The sequence below is a fragment of the Dendroctonus ponderosae genome, unplaced genomic scaffold, assembly GCF_020466585.1.
Source record: "Dendroctonus ponderosae isolate FM_Combo_2020 unplaced genomic scaffold, Dpon_F_20191213v2 Dpon_F_20191213_5, whole genome shotgun sequence".
Lineage (NCBI taxonomy): Eukaryota > Metazoa > Arthropoda > Insecta > Coleoptera > Curculionidae > Dendroctonus > Dendroctonus ponderosae.
Window position 1 is genome coordinate 11,800,806 of NW_026018715.1, and position 21,141 is coordinate 11,821,946.

General features: G+C 38.2%; 2 protein-coding genes across 7 annotated transcripts in view; one reads left to right on the forward strand and one right to left on the reverse strand.

Moving 5' to 3' along the window:
* Positions 1-619: 619 nt before the first annotated feature.
* On the forward strand, positions 620-19,317 carry LOC109545428 (helicase domino). 6 transcript variants are annotated; one of them, XM_019916110.2, is made up of 27 exons: positions 620-838; positions 3,900-4,078; positions 4,186-4,378; positions 4,592-5,542; positions 5,603-5,867; positions 6,078-7,717; positions 7,910-8,113; positions 8,409-8,542; positions 8,646-8,783; positions 8,847-9,121; positions 9,186-9,558; positions 9,619-9,815; positions 10,098-10,212; positions 10,320-10,514; positions 10,580-10,717; positions 10,782-11,003; positions 13,625-13,660; positions 13,805-14,331; positions 14,390-14,808; positions 14,866-15,051; positions 15,112-15,362; positions 15,420-15,635; positions 16,017-16,146; positions 16,217-16,623; positions 16,712-16,867; positions 16,935-17,039; positions 17,248-19,317. In XM_019916110.2, the coding sequence occupies exons 2-27, from the start codon at positions 3,911-3,913 to the stop codon at positions 17,251-17,253; spliced, it is 7,647 nt and encodes a 2,548-aa protein (XP_019771669.2). In that variant the 5' UTR covers positions 620-838; positions 3,900-3,910; the 3' UTR covers positions 17,254-19,317. The 6 variants fall into 6 exon arrangements, with proteins under 6 accessions (XP_019771669.2, XP_019771668.2, XP_019771671.2 ...); XM_019916109.2 differs by having other exon boundaries at positions 19,248-19,317; XM_019916112.2 differs by having other exon boundaries at positions 16,238-16,623; positions 19,248-19,317.
* Positions 19,318-19,873: 556 nt separating this feature from the next.
* The window catches only part of LOC109545430 (protein yellow), a 4,355-nt gene continuing 3,087 nt past the window's right edge, over positions 19,874-21,141 (reverse strand). The window contains exons 4-7 of the mRNA XM_019916115.2: positions 20,587-20,813; positions 20,414-20,528; positions 20,169-20,360; positions 19,874-20,112 (exon numbers count right to left, since the gene is read on the reverse strand). Of these exons, the coding sequence (XP_019771674.2) occupies positions 19,969-20,112; positions 20,169-20,360; positions 20,414-20,528; positions 20,587-20,813 (678 nt within the window). The 3' untranslated portion in view covers positions 19,874-19,968. The remainder of the gene's footprint in view (positions 20,113-20,168; positions 20,361-20,413; positions 20,529-20,586; positions 20,814-21,141) is intronic.

Below are 21,141 nucleotides of genomic sequence, written 5' to 3' on the forward strand. Positions count from 1 at the left end.
AGCTGGACGTATATTATTTCTTAGCAAAAACCACAATATTTTACCTTAGAAGACAGGAATTATTAAATACTCCAAATAAACTATGAGCCTGTTAATTTTTCATTAATATACTGCCCTTAAAACAAGGTTGAATCTCCTGAAGAAACGCGACATTTTCAACACAGCATGCCACTACATAACTGCGGTATGGCAACGTGGGAAAGTCTTTACAATGAAAACTTAACTTTATTTGCGCATTGCCAACTCGCCGATTTAGTCTGGGAACATTTGGTGCTTTTTCCGATTTTGAACTAAACTGAAGCGCAGTTCTTTTCACATGTTTAAAAAGAAGTTGACCTAAATCACGTTACACTTTGCAATGAAAATGCTGTCGTTTCTTTCCGCCAATTAAGTTTTGATTTTAACTCTATTGTGGTATATTTCTTATTCTGGAGGATGCACAGACAGGCAAAAGCACTGAAGGGTTATATACTGAGATATTTTTTGAGTTAAAAATGGGCTTTTAACGAGGAAGTCATTGATAATTAGGTGCATTCAACGGTTGAAAACTTCTGCGCACTTCTTTTGTTGTAAACCGTCGGCGACGGTTGGGTAGTCGCGTTGAGAAAGCTGGCAACCCGGCAATAAAATACTCCTCGCCTTTCCTGTCGGTCGCCATGTTTTGAATGGGCGACTAGGCCTTGCGATAGTTGAAAATGCCAAAAATATCGAATGCATTCTCAATTTTGATCGTTACGTGAAGTATCCAATTATTCTTTGGAGTGTGAAATCAACGTTGAAACTGTTTTTAAGTGCGGATGACCGACATTTGAGTAGATATTTTGTGATTACAACTATGGTAAGTTTTCCGATTTTTCGACGGGATCAATATGGCGTCGTTTTGCTAAAATCTCTTTGTTCATCAATCAATTCCAAATGGTTATTGCACGGTTAATCCGGTCGGTTTGGGAAAAAAAATGCCCATTTCAGTATAGATTGAACTTCTAGCTGAATGTTACCCGCTTTCAGTACGGTTTTCCTCAAAAGTTCAGTTTTTGCGTTCGCCACGGTATTTTCCGGGGATGCTCTATCGATTTTTGCATTTGCAGACATTTTCTGAACAAACCTGGATCTCGCACCATCCTCAAGGCAAAGTTACGGGTCTCATCTACTGTTGCGCAATAGTTTGCAAACGTTTATTTTCGAAATAAATTGGAAAATTCGGCTTGTAATTAAGGGCGCGATTTTTAAAATGGGGATTCATTACGGCGTTGCCACGGTTGCCAGTTTAATTTGTTTATAATTCATTCAAATCAGGTAAATATAAAACAAGTTTTCTAAAGAACATTCAGAGCTGGTGATGCACGTGTATAATACGGTGTCCGCCCTATAATTCCAAACAAGCTAAATAAATTAAGTTAATAAACCTCTTTTAAGCAGTAGCTCGTGAATTTCACTGAACTCGCCTTTGCACAGCTTGTCCCCTATCGGCTTGATTGACGTGAAATACAACCGATAAGGAATAAAACCAAAATAGTCTTCTAAACCTCTTGCTGCTCTCAATGAGGCACGATATTTCATGATGATTCAGCAACATTGAGAAAAGGCACAATAAATTTATGCTCCTTTCTAACCGTCTTGAAAAATTCAGCTGTTATGGTGGCTGTTTATACACGAGATTAAGGGTAAGGCTTAAGGCATAAGAATAACGCCAGTTGGGGCGTATATAAATATTGTGCATTAAAATGGGTGTCCATTGAAGAAGTTGTAGCTCTTTTTGGTTTAATAATTTCGTTTTCTAACCTCAACAACAAAATGTAAATACCATGTTTGGCGGTCACGCGGGATTTTGGAATGTCATTTGTCGTACGAACTGCGCATGCCTCAGTAGAAAACAACTAACGCATAAGATAAAGTTGGGCGGGCAACTTTCTAAAGCCATATTCCTTGACCGTTAGACACTATTCGGTTTATAAACGCAACATCTGTTGCTCGTTTAACAACATTCGTCCGTCGTCGTACGAATTCGTTCGAAATCTCCAGCCAATAGAAACACTTTCGTACATCGTATTAGGGATGACACAAACCAGTATTTTTCAGCACAGGTTCCATATGTGAGTGTTCTAAGCTCGTACCTGTTCCAAGTATCTGTGATTTTTAGTCACATGTTATTTTGGCCCATGATAAATATTGGTTTGTACCTGTAGCTGGGCTGAAGCGTATTTTGGGTCCAGTCAGATTCCACTTTAAAAGGCCTGTTTATTGGAAGTTGTTCGGAAGGATGTCAGAATATTGAGACAATGGTTTGTGCTCGACTTCCGGCTGTGGAACATTGTTTATTAACAATTATTTATAAATAATTAAAGAAAGTGCAAAAGCCCGTTTTTTATGCATAATTGTCGAACCGTTGATGCTATTGAAAAATTTTTTATCATTTTTTCAAGTATTAAAAATACCTATGATATCAGATAAACTACATTAAAATCCGTTCATTAGTTTACTGAAAAATCGAAAAAAAAAAACCGTCGATTTCAGCGTTTTGTTAATTTTCAATAATTAATTTGGTTTTGTTTCACGAAAATGGTACCATAACTTTCTTTGGTCAGTCAGTAATGAAATTTTCATTTACTGTACGTTGTAGTATAACTCTTTACGAGTAAAATACAGCCTCAGAGAAGTCTCTCCGACGTCTCAAGAAAAATTTATTTAGAATCTGGCAAGAGCCCTTTTTACATAACAAATAGGAATGAACAAAAAGATATGAATATTTGGAACTAAAATTTATACCACTTATAAAGTATTAAAAAATTAAAACAAACACCTTCAAAAAAGTTATAGTGAGATTTTTTGCCTTGATTGAGAATGCCTTTTGTTCCTTTATGTAAGCAAGGGCTCATGGTCAAAAAAAAGTCATAACATTTTTTATGAGTAACGTTTTACCATTTTATCGAAACTTTATTTGAACTCAAAAAAAGGTGACTACATTTTTTATATTTCCCACTTAAGGGCAGTAAAATGTGAAAAATCTTCTATTTTCATGCTAATCATTGATTACAATTCATTTTATCGCTTTATTGAAAATTGGCCATTTAATACTTCAGCTATGTTTGATATAAACAAATATTGAAACATTTCCAGACTAGGTAAATAGCGCCTATACAAATTTAAATTTAGTTCGTCCACTACTCCACTGGGCAGATGCAACAAATGCTATTTTATTTCAGAAGCACTGCTATTGGTCGAAAAAGATCAACTTTCAAGGGCAAGGAACAGCCGAATTCCAACAGAATTCCGAAAAAACAGTCAGTCAGTCACAGCCTGTGACTCACCTGGCCTGGTCACATTCAAGAAAATATCGGAGACGGCGGTTACTGCTGTTCCCGATATTTTCTGTTCATTGAATATTGCTATTTGCCGAAACATGGCTGCGTGGATTCGAAAATCATCGGGTCCCACGTCCCACTCCCATACATACAAAAGCTTACCACTTCACGAGAATAAAATATCTCCTTTCACTAATACTCAGGCCAATTGACAACGCCGCGGGGAATCAAAAGGCACAAAGGCAGGTATTTGCCTTTTTGCTTTGTTGAAATATCGAAATACCATGTTGTACTGGTCCTGACCAGCATCGTAGGCGAGCCCGGTTATTTCAAATCACATGTTATTTTAAGTATCGGTTACAGGTACCGACTGTTCCATATCGATATCTGTTCCAAAATACCTGTGACACGTATTTCGTGCATCCCTACATCGTATAAACGGATGCAAGGGACACGGGCTTTAAGCGTTAGGCATTATTCGGTTTATAAACACCTCTATGGACTGATGCGCAACAAACTTTTAAGATAGAATCGTTAAGCATTATTCCTTATTCTCGTGTATAAACCCATCATTAATCCACGGCGTTTATTCTTCAGTTCCATCAGTAATGAGCGATGATACACCGGGGGCAGGGCAGGGTGCTCTGCATCCGCGCGAGGGCCAAAACCTTCGAAACACCACGGCAGCAGAGCGCCCTACAATGCGACTGACTCAAGTAGCTGGGGGCCAGTATGTGCTAACTACACAACAACATGGCGTTCCTGCTTTAGCACAGGTATATTCCGTATGCATTAGGATTGTGAAAACCGCAACATAGTTGTAGGAAGATATTTATTTATTTAAAGTTTTATTAACTAAATAGAGCTGTATATCCCCCGACAGCTTAGCCCAGGAAATGTGCAACAGGGTGTAACTCGTATCATAAACATTAGCCCCTCCAGAGGACAAACATCGCCCTTACGACCTAGCGTATCCAATCAGTCAATAGTAAATGTTTTGACTAACAGGGCTACCCCTAATGCACGTCTTCAGGTGTTCGCCAATAATGGTGGTGTGGTTCCAAGTACATCTTCAGGTACATATGAAGAACAAAAACTATTGCTAATTTCAATTCAATTTTACACTCACAACACAAACATGATGATTCTAAGCAATTGAGAAAAAGGTCAATCCATTCATACCCTTTTTCACCTATGAGAACAATCGAGGCATTTGTCTGATCAGTTATTCAATTTGAACTCATTTAGCTCAGGAATATTTCCTTCTGTAAACCAAGAATATCTTTTAGGAGTAACAACTCCTATCCATTCGAGGATGGCGAAACGTCCGTTATCTTCTACGCCAGAGAAAAAAGACTCTTATGCGGTTAAGCTGCAACGAGTAACCAACCACCGAATAGTCAAATCAAAGCTGCTGAAGGAAAAGTATGCGGAAAACCTGCTTGAACTGTTCTACTTGGAGACGGGAGGCAACATCTTGGATCTGTATCAGTACGCGAAAAGACCAAAGACCTCAGATTATGTAGCTTACCTGAAGGAACATGCAATCGATGCGGAAGAATATTTAAATTACTCTATTTGTATTCCATACACGACTCCCAGCACGCCAACGGCAACTTCCGCCAGTTCCTTACCTGGGAGTTCCTTCAATAGCACGCAATCGACCACACCAGTTATATATACTCCTTCATCACCTGCGTCTGTGGTTTCTGATAACCTATCATCTATCAGAATGAGTACAACGTCTAATTCGACGATCTGTACCAGTCAAGAGCAAATCGTTGAAAAGGCCAAACAAGAAGCGTATGTCGTGCAGCGGGTTAACGAATTGCAGAAGGAAGGTCTGTGGTCGGAAAAGCGGTTACCTAAGATACAGGAAATGCCTCGATGCAAGGCTCATTGGGACTATTTGTTGGAAGAAATGGTGTGGTTGGCGGCTGATTTCGCACAGGAGAGGAAGTGGAAAAAAGCCGCCGCAAAAAAATGCGCTCGGATGGTTCAAAAATATTTCCAAGACAAATCGCTCGCTGCTCTGAAAGCAGCAAAAGCACAAGAACAGCATTTGAGGCGTATTGCATCATTTTGCGCCAAAGAAGTGAAACTCTTCTGGTGCAACGTGGAAAAGTTAGTCGAGTACAAGCAAAATACCATTTTAGAAGAGAAACGAAAACGGGCTCTGGATCAGCAATTAAGCTTCATCGTTGATCAAACTGAAAAATACTCCCAGTTATTAGCAGAAGGTAAGTTAACTTGGCACATCCAATACAAAAACAAATTACATTTGAACTCTTGTATGTTAGGAATGAATAAATCTGCTGTTGATCTGCCATCCGCTAAAGTTTCCGGGCAGTCTGCTTTAAAGCATCAGTCTGATGATGAATTCGACCCTCACGAGCAAAGCGAAGAGGATGACGAAGAGACGATTGCGCAAGAGGAAGCAGCGTTGGGAAATTTTGATCAATCAGCCGAAGTCGAAGCGTTACAAAGAGAATCTCAGTTGGAATTGGATGATTTACTCGAAGATGACTTCTTGAAAGATTACCTTTTAAACAGGGACAACATACGGTAAGAACGTTTTTCAATTTGTTTGCACCATTACCATTACAAAGATGTACAGGGTAATCCATTTTCAACACTTTTATAGGATCTCCGTAAAACTTTTGCTCGCTTAAGAAAATTAAAGAGGAATTATCATAATTAATGATTGACCTAATTTTTTTTCTCGATATTTTCCGCATTTCATATAAACTGATTTATAAATTGTGATTTATTAAGGCTCAGCGGTTCTGACGATTCCGATATGGAAAGTGAAGAAAAAAAAAGCAAAAAATCTGATCCGGAATCTGCAGGCAGCAGAAAGTCTAGTAATAAAGCCGCTAGTGAAAAGGAATCGAAGTCCGATTCAAGCGAATCCGACGATGATTTGGATTCTGATGATGAAAGCAATTCGGAAGAACTCACGAATTCTCAGGTAGAAAACCAGAGCTTAAAGTTGCTGATGGGCGATTTAAAAACTGAAGGAGAAAGAGCAAAGACTGATGAAAAAGACGCACTTATCAACGATGCGGCTGCAATCGCAGAGAGCATTCAACCGAAAGGCAACACATTGTCTTCCACCACTGTTTCGACCAAAGTACCTTTTCTTCTCAAGTTGCCATTGCGAGAATATCAACACATTGGTTTAGAGTGGCTTGTGACGATGTACGACCGAAAGCTAAACGGAATATTGGCCGATGAAATGGGGTTAGGAAAAACTATCCAAACAATTGCTCTTTTGGCTCATCTCGCTTGCGAAAAGGAAAACTGGGGACCGCATCTTATTGTTGTTCCAACCTCTGTGATGTTAAATTGGGAAATGGAGTGTAAAAAGTGGTGTCCTGCCTTCAAAATTCTAACTTACTATGGATCACAAAAGGAAAGGAAAATGAAAAGAACGGGATGGACAAAACCAAATATGTTCCACATATGCATTACATCGTATAAGTTGGTTATTCAGGATCATCAAAGCTTTAGAAGAAAGAAGTGGAAATATCTAATTTTAGATGAGGCGCAAAATATAAAAAACTTTAAATCTCAGCGATGGCAACTTCTACTCAATTTTCAAACTGAAAGGAGGTTGCTGCTGACGGGAACTCCGTTACAAAACAATTTAATGGAATTATGGTCGCTGATGCATTTCCTGATGCCAAACGTGTTTCAATCGCATAGAGAGTTTAAAGAGTGGTTTTCCAATCCAGTAACAGGAATGATCGAGGGCAATTCTGAGTATAACGAAAGTATTATTAAAAGACTGCATAAGGTACTGAGACCGTTTCTGCTGCGAAGGCTCAAGTCAGAAGTAGAGAAACAGATGCCTAAAAAGTACGAACATGTAGTCATGTGTCGTCTTTCTAAACGACAGAGATTTTTGTACGATGACTACATGTCTCGAGCAAACACTAGAGAAACTCTTGCCAGCGGTAATTTGCTTAGTGTGATCAATGTCCTTATGCAGTTACGGAAAGTGTGCAACCATCCTAATCTGTTTGAAGTTCGCCCAACAATTTCTCCCTTTCAATGTGAAAACATCGAAATGCACGTGCCCTCTATCGTCTACTCGGCAATAAATTACGATGTATTTAAGAACGTCGACTTATACGCCTTGAATTTAGTTCTAATTATGTTGGAAATGCACCTTGGAGCTTACCAGTGCTACCGATTGAGGCAATCCTGGAAAAAGGCACTACATCTGGATCAAGCAAGTAGTCAACAACCCTTGTGTCCTCCATGTAAATTGAGCATGAAAGTCAAAGTGCGAGACATCAAGCAGGAAAATAAAGAAATGGTAGTCCAGGCTCGGAACGTTTCTAATGCACAGCCGAATGTTAAAATGAAAGTGGCAGGTTTACAAGTGCTGAGCCAAGGAGTTGTAAAAAGTAAGTAACTTTTCGTTTTTATTGAATTCAATTTGGTAAAAATCAATTTTTCATGATGACAACAAATACCATTTTCTTGAATCGGGGTCTTCCCACTTTGATAGCTTGAGGCATTTGTCTGATAACCCATATGTATCATATAACTGCCATTAAATTACATACCATCCCATCTACTAACCCATTTTTTTGCAGCTGTGCCGCTCATTAATATCTCGCAAGCCGCTGGTGGCCAAGTTCAATTGGGCACCCCCATAAATGTTTCCTCTGTTTTAAAACCCTCCGATAAAGTGCCCACTAGTTTTGCTCAACTAGTGCAAACATCCACAGGAAAGCATTTGTTATTGACATCCAATCCTAATAGAACAGGATCTGTGCCTGTCAGTCAGGCTACTGCAGGTATTTATTTGCCCTCCTGGTTTCAAATTGTATTTAAATTGGTTATTAAGTTGAGTTTGGAAGTTTTTAAAATTGAAAAGTGTTTATCATTCATAAACTTTCCTTAGGATTTCGTTCAGATTTCTTAAAAGCTCTCAGCGTACAGGAAAATAAACTGCGAGTTGCGTTAAAGTTAATTAATTTACCTGCGATTTTTATGTATGAAACATCCTGTATTTATATCAATGAATCATTCACTAGATGAGTTCCATTGTCTTATTGAATTGAGCCTTTTAAATGTTTTTTTTTATTTCAGGTGGCCAAAAACTAACCTTTTTGTCTACAAAGCAGCCTATTGTTACTAATGTGAACACACCACAAGCAATAACGAAAGCTTTTGTAAAATTTCAATTGACCTCAGTGACAACTGGTACAACTACAACATCCTCGGTAGGTAAAGTAGTTGTTTTCGATAAAAAGTGTTGCAACATCATAATTTCATACTAAGTTTAATAATTGATATTCTTTCTATAACAGTCTATGAAACTTGTAGAATTCTACTGCAACGGCGAGAGTAGGCGAGGACGGAATGAGGAGTGTAAATTCGAATTTTTTAGGACAACTGTATTCAAAACAGAACAATTTAGATGTTCGGTGGCGAAAGGATGACAATAGAAGAATTAGCAATCAGGTAATTTGCCTGATTCATTTTTGTATTGGTAAAACTACAAAAGCGTTTCTTATTTATTATTAGGTACAAGATGATACGAAAAACGAATACAAAAGAAGACTGCAACTAATGGCGCGAATCAACGAGCGGCGATGCTCCGCATTACCTCTCTATGGCAGGGATTTTCAAGATGTCATAAAAATATACCAGCCAAATACAACAAATTCATGGAATGGCGGACATATACACTGCTTGAATGTTCTCTTTGATAAAAATTGCGAAGACACCAGTAGCTTTCTCAAAGATGCATTGTATAGTCCGGAACGTAGGATAGAAGAGCTGAAAGAAATTTCCGACAGGTAAACAATATTTGAAAATTCCTGTCGCTTCAATGATTTATGACACATTTTCGCTTGGATCTAGGTTTATTTTCTACGTACCTGCTGTTAAAACGAAGGAACCAGAAATTCGAGTATGGCATCCTCCACCTAGCGAATATTGGGCCCGATTTGAAGAAAAGCGCCTCATAAAGTATCTGTTTTCCAAACCAGCCACACCGCTACATCACATTGCTTCTGCCATGGTTACTCAGTTCCCTGATCCCAGACTAATTCAGTACGACTGTGGGAAGCTACAAACACTAGATAAACTACTGAGACACCTGAAGACTGATAGCCACAGAGTGCTCATATTCACTCAAATGACAAAGATGCTGGATGTATTGGAAGCATTTCTCAATTTTCACGGGTATATTTATTTGCGTCTCGACGGTACTACCAAAGTGGATCAGAGACAGGTATTTAAAGCGGTCCTATCAAACCATATTTGCATCTTTTCAGTACATTTCTATTTTCAGGTGCTTATGGAACGGTTCAATGGAGACAAACGGATATTTGCATTTATATTATCGACACGATCCGGCGGTGTGGGTGTTAATCTTACTGGAGCTGATACTGTGGTGTTTTACGATTCGGATTGGAACCCAACTATGGATGCTCAGGCTCAAGATCGATGCCATCGAATTGGACAAACGAGGGATGTCCATATATACAGGTAAGGACACATTTTACTTCCAATATTTTTGCCGCGTTATTTCGCGTTACTAGTCTATAGACTTGAATATATATGTGCCTTCCTGATCCAATGTTTTTGAATCACTCCATATTCATTGATTATTTCCAGGAAGGAGAGCAAAGAGTAACTTACCAAGCAGGATTATTTATCAATAATAATCGCGCATGAATGTTACTGACATTTTCTTTTCAATAGATTTTTAAATATTTTTTTCATTAAATCTTGATTAATTTTTATTGGGATTTGTGATTTATCTTACAGACTAGTGAGTGAAAGGACAATTGAGGAAAACATACTGAAGAAGGCCAATCAGAAGCGACTGCTTGGAGATTTAGCTATTGAAGGCGGAAACTTCACTACTGCTTACTTCAAGAGCGTAAGTACTATTAAATCCTCAGTTTCACTGTTGTGAGTTATCGGTCGGAAAATCAGCTTATGTTTAACTGGGACTATAATCGGCACTTATACAACGTTTACTTACAGACTACTATTCAAGATCTGTTTAACATCGATCAAACATTGGAAACGGCCGCTCAGCGTATGTCCGAAATTGTCGAAAATAGCCGGGAAGTGTCCGCGACGCCTATAGACACTGCAGTAGTCCAATCAGAAGATAAGTCTGCCGCTGGGGCCTTAGAGACCGCGCTTGCTGCCTGTGAAGATGACCAAGATGTACAGGTAAGGAAACATTGCGATTTGTTTAAGGGAAACGTATTTGTTCACGATATTTATGTTCATTACAGGCTGCAAAAATTGCTAAAGCAGAAGCAGTGGCTGATCTCGCAGAATTTGACGAAAACATTCCATTGGAGCAGGACAGTGAGCGGGAGCCAGAGGTAGTAAGCAAAGCCGAGCAGGAGATTAATAACATTATTAAAAAGGTAATTTCATCAGTCTACCTGTAACACTATTAATTTGAAACTGAAACGTAAATGTTAATTGCAGTTGTCACCAATCGAAAAATATGCCATGAAGTTTATTGAGCAGACAGAATCGGCTTGGTCGGCTGAGCAACTTGCTGCCGCGGCGAGGCAAATAGAAGAACAAAAACGCGAGTGGGAAGAACAACAAATGGCAGCGATGCGTGAAGAGGAAGAACGACGTCAGCGCGAATTAGAAGAGGAAAACGACATGATTACTTACAGCCGTGAAGATGCCACTAATCAGGTTAGCTTAAAACATAGAAAACATACTCGTTTCAGAAAGGTGTTTCGGAGGACTAAAGCCGGGGTGAAAGTGTTAAAACGAAAGCAATCTTTACAAACTAAAGTACCACGATCTAAACGTCTCAAAAGGCTTGCAAGTAAAGCTGCAATTATTGTGAAAACTGACGATGGTGGTAACTCTAGTGACCCAGTAGAAGAAGTACATGAAACTGAAGATTTTACGGAAGCCGCTCAAGATCCGGCAGGTGAATGTTCTTTGGATAGCATTCGATCGGAATCGGATTTAACATTATCCGAGTTGAAAGAGTCTGGTTCAATTCCAGCTATTGATGCAACAATCAGTTGCATTGATAACCATGTCGATCACAACTCACCACGAACGAGGTCTCGCGGAACGGTAGCTATCAATTTGTGGACGTTAGATGTTAGTCCAATTTTACCCAGTATTAAACGCATCAGAAATAAAGTCACTAATTCCTCTATCGACCACGATTGCAAAAAAATTGCTAAAAAGCGAAAGTCGTGCTCTGATGATGAGGGCAAAGATCTGAATAGTAAACAGAACAATTTTAAAAGTATTCGGACAAGAACCAGGCGAAAAGCTGCAGAGTGTGCGGAAACCAATAAAAAATCGCCAGCCACATTGGAAGAGACTGAATGTGAATTACACAATTCAAATAATGTGCCATCTCAAGTAATTTGTAACGACATAGATACAAAGGGAGAAAATCTTCCTGGTATGTGCCTCGATGAAAACGGTCAAGCTCTAAAAATGTCTAGAAATGTATCCGCAAATTCTCTCGATTCTGGCAAAAACGGAACATGTCCAGCTGAATCTCTCGATTCGGATAGTAAACACTCAAGTACAGAACTATCCGTTGAAAGTATGGATGTTGATGAAATCGAGCAACAACACGAGACAATTATTTTGAATAATCCGTCAAGTGATGTTAAACATAATGTCGATAATGAGTGGAAGAGAGCGGTGGACGTTGACAAGGAAGATATAGACTCATTTGTATCAGAGTATGAAGAAAAACAGGTTTCTAGTAATGCATTTGAAGATGTGAAGGACAATGAGAACTCTTTCATGTCTGAGTATGAACGAGAGTTACGTAAATCCCCTGAACCAAAACAGGAAAATAATTGTGATAATGCTAGTACGATCGTGTGCCCTAAAGGAGAATTTTATGTTGCCACCTACGTAAATACCAATGGAGTTGCAGGAAAGCACCGTTTGGAAATGCCCAAAGAAAATGTTCAAACGAATAATACATTGCGTAAAACATTTAATAGAATCGCTTTTAAACCTCCAGAATCTAGAAAAAACTTTAAACAATTTGATCCATCCAGTAATCAGACTTTGGATACGTGGGTCACTAGAAGTACTCCGCCCAGTAACATGGACTCTTAACCAAGGTTCCTTTGTATTATTTAATGAACATGCGTTTGTGCTCGAGTGTACAACGTACAAAAAAATGTGAATATTTGTGATTTATGTAATAAGATGTTTGTAAATATGAGATGTGTAGGGTTTAGTTTTTTTTACAGGAGCTTTGATTTTTCTTCAGAAGAATTATAAAATTATCCGCTTTTAAAGTATGCGCTTGTTCCAATGTGGTCATTACTTTTCTTTTAATTTTTAGAACTGTTTTCATACTATATGTTATATGCCATTTAACTTTCTGTTCTGGCTCTACTTTATTGCTGGTGGTTTTAATTTGGATTTATTTAAACAGTTTTTAATTCTCCACAAACAAACGGAATTTATAATTTATTAATTTACAAGTTTTCTTAAATTTTTATCCCATTGAAGGCTTATTGCCGTATATTACAATTTCCAATTATTAAATTAATTGTGCAATTGATAATAATACAATTTTCTAATTTATTTTATTCTCATGTACATGCCTAATGAACGAATTTTAGGCATCTGCAAATTAAGCTTTAGAACTTTAGGTAAATCAATTTGCGTTTTGTGATCGTCATTCTTGACGAGTAGATGGACGAAAGAGAAAGCAAAGGAACCTGTTTCATACATCAGCAAAACCTATGCATACTTTTTATTTTTCTATCATGAGTACAAGAAAATGGTTACTAAATTCTCACTTGCACATGAAAATGTAATTGACTATGTACATAGTATGGAATAAGTCTAGCATAACAAAAAAGGGGAAAAATAAAGAAGTTCTCTTGCGATTGTTCGGCAGTTTTATTTCGTTACGGGATCGGGCGCGGGTTTTGGTGCCTCTTTGCTCAAACTTGTCCTCAGGGGGCACCAAAACTTTGCCCCCGCCGGACATGAGTAAGGGGGCTTCTTTATCAAAACCTGCGGCCTTTCCGACCACCAAAACATTACATTTAATTATTGTCGATCCGAGCTTGGATGATTTAGTTTTACGTAAGCACGAGCAAAATCAACATTGAAAATTAAGTTTGTGCTGTTTCATCTGAGTAAGTTATAAAACAGTGGTAAGTATCCACTATCAAGTAATTTTTTTGTGAATGCAAATTTTACTGCCATATTTGTTTTAAATTTGCTTCGGGTTATGAATGGTCGCAGGTTTTGCCATCTGTTCAACGTTGTTGTTTTAAAGTAAAATGAAACTAATTGTGTTTTAGGTATGGGTCTCTGAAAATACCTTGGAGCTAATGCCGGTAAGTAATTTTTTGAAATAGTTTCGTTCATGTAATTGGATGACTAAGAGTGAAAATTTTTCACGTATTTGTTTAATTTTCATAAGAAATGAGAACCAGCTATTTTTAATTATAGTTAAGTAACCCTTTAATTTTAATGGTTAGATGTGGTGCCCTCCAACTCCACCGCAACAGGATGACGATGTTTACATAGATCAAACCATGGCTTTCTTATATGAAGATACTGTTATGTCGGAAACACAATTGCCTCCTATTTATGTAAAAAAAGAGTTCAAGCGACGATTAGATCCGAGCTACAACGTGGACTATCGCCGTCCGATAAAAGTGCCTAGGAGAGATGAAAGTGTTGTAAGCCCGCCCAAGTCGCTTTTCCATTCAAGCACTCTGTTAAAACTGCGGCGAGATATGAAGCTACAGAAATATCGCTCTCTTAGACCACCGTCAGTTGTAATACCTTGCAAGACATCGACTAAACCCGTAGATCCGGCTGTAATTCATAGCTGGACGATTCACGAAGATATGGCGTTGCTTAAAGTCATTAAAATATTGCAAGGTCTTCCAACAAATTTAATAGTAACGTATGCGGCTCAAACGCCGAACTGGGACTTTGCTGCTGATTACGTAAATTCCGTTGCGCTCGTGTATCGCTCTCCTAAACAATGTAAACAAAGGTAATTTATTTATTTATGTTTATGTTGCATTCGCAATAAACGTACATTGATTTTTCAGATACGAAGGACATCTGATGAACAGGGAGGAAGGAAAATATTCAACACTGGAGAGTCTGATCAAGAAAAAGAAAAAATCCCCCACACTGCAAAAGATTCCTCTTACGAATAAATCCAGGCCATCTCCAAGGACGTCTCAATTATACACACAAGACAACAATTCCACTTTTTGTCAAATGGTAGCAGATTCGTTTACCGCGTTAAAGTCCCTTGCTATTAAAAGACTCCCAACGACACGTACTGTCGTCAACAATCCTCTGATGAATAAAACGAAAAATACGCCAGTTTTAAATGAGTGTGGTATAGATTTGGAACACCCGCTTTTGCCTTTTGAAATAGCGGCGAAACGAGCGGAAAGGATAGCGAAGGAAAAGAAGGCATTAACACCGGAGCAATTGGCGAAATTGCAAATGCTTAAAGGTACTGTTGATTATGACATTATTTTCAGTCAATTTTTATTGATTTACGTTTTTATAGCCGTGTCGCAGCAGCAGCAAGCTCAGGGAGCGGTTTCTTCGTCAGGATCTGCGACATCTCAGTCAGCTTCTGGTATAACGACAGTTGTAACCGTACCTACTACACATGTTATCGTAACCTCCCAAGCTCCCATCGTTGTTACCACCTCTGCAACCATAGTCACCCCGTCTCCTGGTGCCCCGCTCTGTAAGTTTCCATTTAATTCCCAGAATTTCAGTCCGATATTAAATTACTTTTGAATTGCAGCCGGTCGTCCACAACGAATCATTGCTTCACCATTGCAAACGTCCACAGTCGTGAGTGTGTCTGGCTTGAGTCCGGCACAACTTCAAGCCGCTACCCAACGACTGATCGTTACTGGAGGTGCCGCGAAGGCGGTTACATCAGCTACAGGTGCTCAGGGCAAACAGTTTAGCCCAGCACAGCTGCAGATGATCCGACAAGCTGCTTCACTGAAAAATAACCAGTTCCGGTTACATGCAAACAGTTTGGCTCAGGTGAGCTTCTTAATTCGGCCGTTGAACCTTCATTTTACTACGTGTGATTCAATTTAGGCTTCAAAAGCGTCAACAGTCACAATTGCTGGCCAGCAGGCTGTAGTACAGTTCTCACAAGCTCAACCGCGTGGCCAATTCGTTCGTCAAGGGACGGTTACTGTTGGTGGAAAAACTGGAGTTTCAAGAACTGTTACTGACAGTGAAGTAGCTCAGTTGCTGAAGAAACAGCAGCAGCTGCAGCAGCAAAAGATGACAAGTGGCACTATTTCGCAAGTAAGTGTGGATTTGATTATTTATGTTTTTTTGCAACGTAATATTGAAATTACGAGTAAAATTAAAGATGAAGAGCTGCCAAGCAAAACCCCACAAGTCCGCCAGATAAAGAATTTTACCGATGCCGCAAAACTATTTTATAGTATAATTTTCAATTTGTCATTTAGTCGTTATTGAATTCGTATTGTTCTGGAATTAATATAAATCGCATTAAACGTTTGGGCATGTGGGGTTTTGAATAATTTCTTCAAACTTGTGATATTTTGCTTCAATAATCCATAAGACTACGGATCAGCCGTTAACTCCAATTTATAAATTTTGTGGCTTGTCACTCAGATCCATTAAATGTTCATTTTCCTTATATTTCTGTTTTATTTTCAGCCTTCGAATGCAAGTGGTGGAAATACCATTCATGGCTTAACTACTCAAGTGTTTGCGCAAGCAATTCAGCAAGCCGGCACTCCCGGTGCCCAAGTGGCCACTTTAGTGAAGGCGGTCCCCAGTTCTGGCGGTAAATATCAAATTCAACTTGAATCCGTGCTTTGTGAAATTAGAACGACATTATTTCAAATCATTTTAAGGAAAATTTACTGTGCTTGCAGCTACTCAAACTGTAACAATTCCTGTGAGTGGTGTCACACTGGCTGCTTCTGGTGCTAAGGCAATCGCTCCATCTCTGAAGCCAACGACGGCGCAACAATTGCGACACATGCAAATTCAGCAGCAATTAATGGCTCAGAAGAAATTGGCCGCTGCTGCTGCTGCTAGTGGACAGAAATTGAGCATTACTACAAGTGGCTCTAAAGGCTCAGGTGTTCAGACAACACAGCTAATAGTGGGCGCTAAACAGGCCATGACTGTTCAGCAGTTCCAGCAGGTTATTCGGACTCCGATAAATGTTGGCCAGGGGCCTGTCGTGCTGACAAAAGGTAGCACCTCGCGTGTTATTCCTGTGAACGCCGGTCAAGGCACTAAACAAACTATTCAGGTGAGGGATACATTCTAACTCAGCTACATGGAAAGCATTCTGTTTGCCTGATTGATTTTTGACTGAACTGGATTTTATCAATTTGCAGGTAGTGGCTGCTTCATCACAGGCGTTAAGCTCCGCTCTAAGGCCTCAAGGAAGTACTACAATCGCGGGAATCAAGCTTCAAAGCGCCGGAAATTCCTCGCAACAAGCATTGCTGTCACAAGTAACTGCAGCGTTAAATCAGAACGCTGTGAGACAGGTAATATGATCGCCAAGACTATTTTAAACGATTTATTTATTAATTTGTTATGTTGTGGTTTTTTTAGAATAGCCCAGTCAGACTTCAAACTGCATCCGGCCAGCCAATAGTGGCTGCAACTGGTCAATCGTCTACACTAAACGCGCAATCCCAATCACACAATGTCGAGCAAGTAAGTAGGTTTATGAGAAAATAATCACCATCCTATGTTTGTGCTGTTGTTTGTCATTGTTTTTCAAATTAAGCTCACTGGTTTCAATATTGTGATACACAGGATTTATTAATTATTTGCATCTGTTACATTTGTTTCCATTTTTTTGTGCCCGTATTATATTATTTAGCTTTTTGTACTAACTGCCACTATTATTTTCTTATTTTAGAAATAGAAATTTAGAAATACTTACTGTCAAGGACTTGATGATTGATGAACAATTTATAAAAATCAATTTGCAATAACAGTTAATGCTGATCCCAGATCAAGTTTCGCATGCATTCATCGTAGTGCCTTTTCGAAAAAAAACTGACACTTGCTTTGGATAATTTCTGTATATTTGTTACCGGTAATGTGCAAAATGCCTAGGCATTGTGCAAACTGACCAACTCGCCAGGCATTTTGCAGAATCGCTACTATGGGCAATGTGCCCATTGACTACGGTATTTTAGGCAATCTGCAAAATTTCGTACGCGTTAGTCAATGTGAGTATCACATTCGTTGAATGTTCACATTGACTAGACAATGGGCACATAATGCAGCAAAATTGTTGTTTCCTTTCTGCCGGGCGGCGATTATGCCAAACTTTGTTGTTCAGTGATACGGCAATGGCGGGCGGAAATAAAGACTTTTTGGTGAAATTAAATTCATGATTATATATCATTATAATTATTTATTTAATGAGAAACGACTATATTGTTTTATTAAACACAAACAGTTTAATGTGGTAAGATTATTTAACACTAATATTATAATTTATCAACAGCATTAAAGTATGAGAGCATAAATTTTAGCTCCATAACTGCGGATGTTTTTTAAATTTTTGTGCACACACAAAATTACGATATCAGTTTGTTTTCATTAGCGACATTTATATATTTCCAGCACATCGTTTCTCGAAAATCTTGTATGTTGTTTCATATTTAGTCTTTGATTTTCATTGGCAAAGATGTTCCCTATCAATTTCCCTGGTTTTTACATTCAAAAACTTCTCATTACTTCCGAAAAATCAAAATTTGTTTGCAAGACGCTAATAGGACAGGAATAAGAACTAACAATCAATAACCATCACTGGAAACGCGGTAAATTTTACAAAGTTGTTTGCTACTTAGGGTACTAAACAGTAAACTTTCCTTGAAAAACTAAGCAACGGAGCTCCGTTGCTTAGTTTTTCAAGGAAACTAAGTTTTTCAGGTAAACTAACCTGCACAATTTCGTAGCAACAGGTTTATGCACATTGTCTAGTCAATGTGAAGATTAAAAATATCTAAGACTCAGATTGACCAGCGCCTGCGGCATTTTGCAGATTGCCTAAAATACCGTAATCAATGTGCACGTTCCCCAAAGTAGTAGCAATTCTGCAAAATGCCTGGCGAGTTGGTCAGTTGCGTCAAATCCATGAGGCATTTTGCCGGATTTCGCACATTGCCGGTAACATATTATATTCATTTAACTTGGGTACATTAGTACTTACTGAAAGCTTTAGTTGCGTCATATCCCATCAAATAAAAGTTATTACTGTATCTATACTTGTGAAATTATGAAAGCACAGTTTAATTCACGTTTTAATATACATATATATTATTTATCAATTAAACAAAAGCTCTGTAAAGTAACACATTTTTGTAAATGTGTAATTCTTTATGGCAAAACGTTTTTATTTTTAATTTTTAACTGCACTTCCCACAGCTCGGTCACGATAAATATGGCTTTGTCTTGCATTCGCATGATAGTACTGTGTATATTATGGAATCAGCATTAAATATAATATTTGCTCCAGAATGGCTTCAACACAAAAGTGGTTTTTGAGCTGATGTATATATAAGGTCTTGTGGTCATTGCCAGAAAATCAATTGGCATCAGTAGGCTTTAAATCATGTTATGTAAATATATGATGACAATTGATTTTGTGTACGTGGAACCTCAATTTACTTTAAGGACTATTGTGCTGTGATAGCAACTTTATTTCATATGACTCCCTATGTTACGGTAGAATTTAGAGTAGACTTTTTTAAGATCGCTTAATTTTGTATTAATGTCCGGGTAATGAAATATTGTATGCATTTTCGTTTTTCTTTGTGATAAGAAAATACATTTTGTGTGACAACTTTAAACACTTTTCGTTTTCTTTGCAATTATGGTTGCTGACGAAACGTAATTCTTTTTCAGCAGGAGTAGCATATCTTCAAGTGAAGACCTAACCGTGTAATATGTTGTTAATAAACTGTTATTTTTTGGACGTTTTCTTGATTTTGTTTTTTATAATGTTCCCCGTATATTTTTAGATGGGAAAATGCGAAAGTGATTGAATTCATTGTCCATTATGTTTTGAATGGATTAAGAAAATGTTTTTTCTTGGAAAAACAGTTTTCTGTTTTTAAAACTAATTTAAAATAGGCTTTTTGAAATGCTGAAATCTAACTTAAGTTTGCCAGTTCTACGTTTTCACAATCAAAAGGTATTATTTCCTCAAACCGGAGAGATCGCTCGCTAAAATGTTCCTTTTTTTTATAAAACTATTTCAGTGAGAAAAAAACGCTTGAAAGTATGCAAATGCGATTTCCGGAGATTATAAACATGTTTAAATGTTGAATGTATATTTAAATAACAGTTTCATAATTCGCTCATTAGATAAGTGAAAGAGCGTCAAGAAGAAAGCAAAATTTGCCATCACTTGTCCCGGCTATTCGAATAGTGAATCTTTAAGAAGAAGCGAAATTAGTAGCGTGAAGAGTTTTACCAGCAGCTTTCTTAAACTCAAAAGTACAACTTTAGCTTGCAGAATTAAAAAACCATTCAATTATAGGATTTATTAAATAATCCTTAATTTTAACACCCAGCTAGTTCTATTTTCTAGTGGCTGCAGCTTAAACATTAAGCAAAAAATCGCCTAAATTGCACAGTTGGTTCCTAAAATGGCATCGTCTACTTTCACCCTTTGAATCCTGTAATTCACTTCATTTCCATTGAGTTCTTGGTAGATAAATTGAGGCATTTTATCGGAAAGGATCCACAGATTTCTCTCGTTATCAATCTACAAAGAGACGATTTTCAAAGCTTAGAAGTATAAAAGTTTTGTTGCGTTATTACCTTAATATCGTTAGTAAAAATGAGACTTTGAGGATCCCTGACGACCAAAGAGACGCTTTGAGGAGTCAAGGGTTTCTTTGGGTTCCAGCACGCCACTCCGTCTTTGTTCAATTGGGTGAGGAACAAAGTGTTGGACTTTTCATCGAAAACCGATGCGGATGTTTGCGATTTGTCTCCTTTGAATCCTTCCAACTGCAAAAATAGACTTTCGAATTTTCCTTTAAATAATGCGATATATTTCCCACCTTGAAGTCGTTGTAGATATGCGGATCATTTGCTAAGCTTCTGTTCCTTAGAATAGCCGAATTGACGGAAAACTCGTTCAAGCTGGCCAAAGGATGGAAGTAAACAGTGCGGAAGCTAAAGAAAATGTTTAACAAAGTTTTTCGGTTTGAACAGTCGGTAAGCATGGACTTACCCGCTAAGGTCTTTTGGCCCCAAAGCCAATCCGAAGATGCCGTCGGTCCATTGGAAGTTTACTCCGCCGACGTTGAAGTCGCCATGCAGAGGATCAAAGTGGAAAAAGTTGTGCTTGAATCTCCAAGATTCATTGGCTTTAAACGAATACACCACAAGACCGTACCCGCCCAGGTCCGGAATATAGGCGAAAGCATCATCGCATTTATCTTTGTCCACATCTACAATCTAAGAAGGGAAAGTTTTTGGAGTATTTAATTGAAGAATAAAGCAAATAAGCTGTTTTTTGACAAATTTTAATTTGCGCACAAGTCAGTGACTTCTACTTGGCTAGGCTGGGAAATTGAGACAAGCAAACTTTTGCGCAATTGCGTTTTTTTAAGAAAAATCAGCTTGGGCGAAAAAATGATGAGTGGGATCGAAATGCATCTTTAAACACCGACAGCAGCTTCTATTTTTTACAACTTTTTGAAGTTTTTTGAACAGAAGTTATTTTAGTTTAATGCAGTTCTTGGCGAGTTTTTAAAAATCCTAAACTGCAAAATGGTCCGTTGTT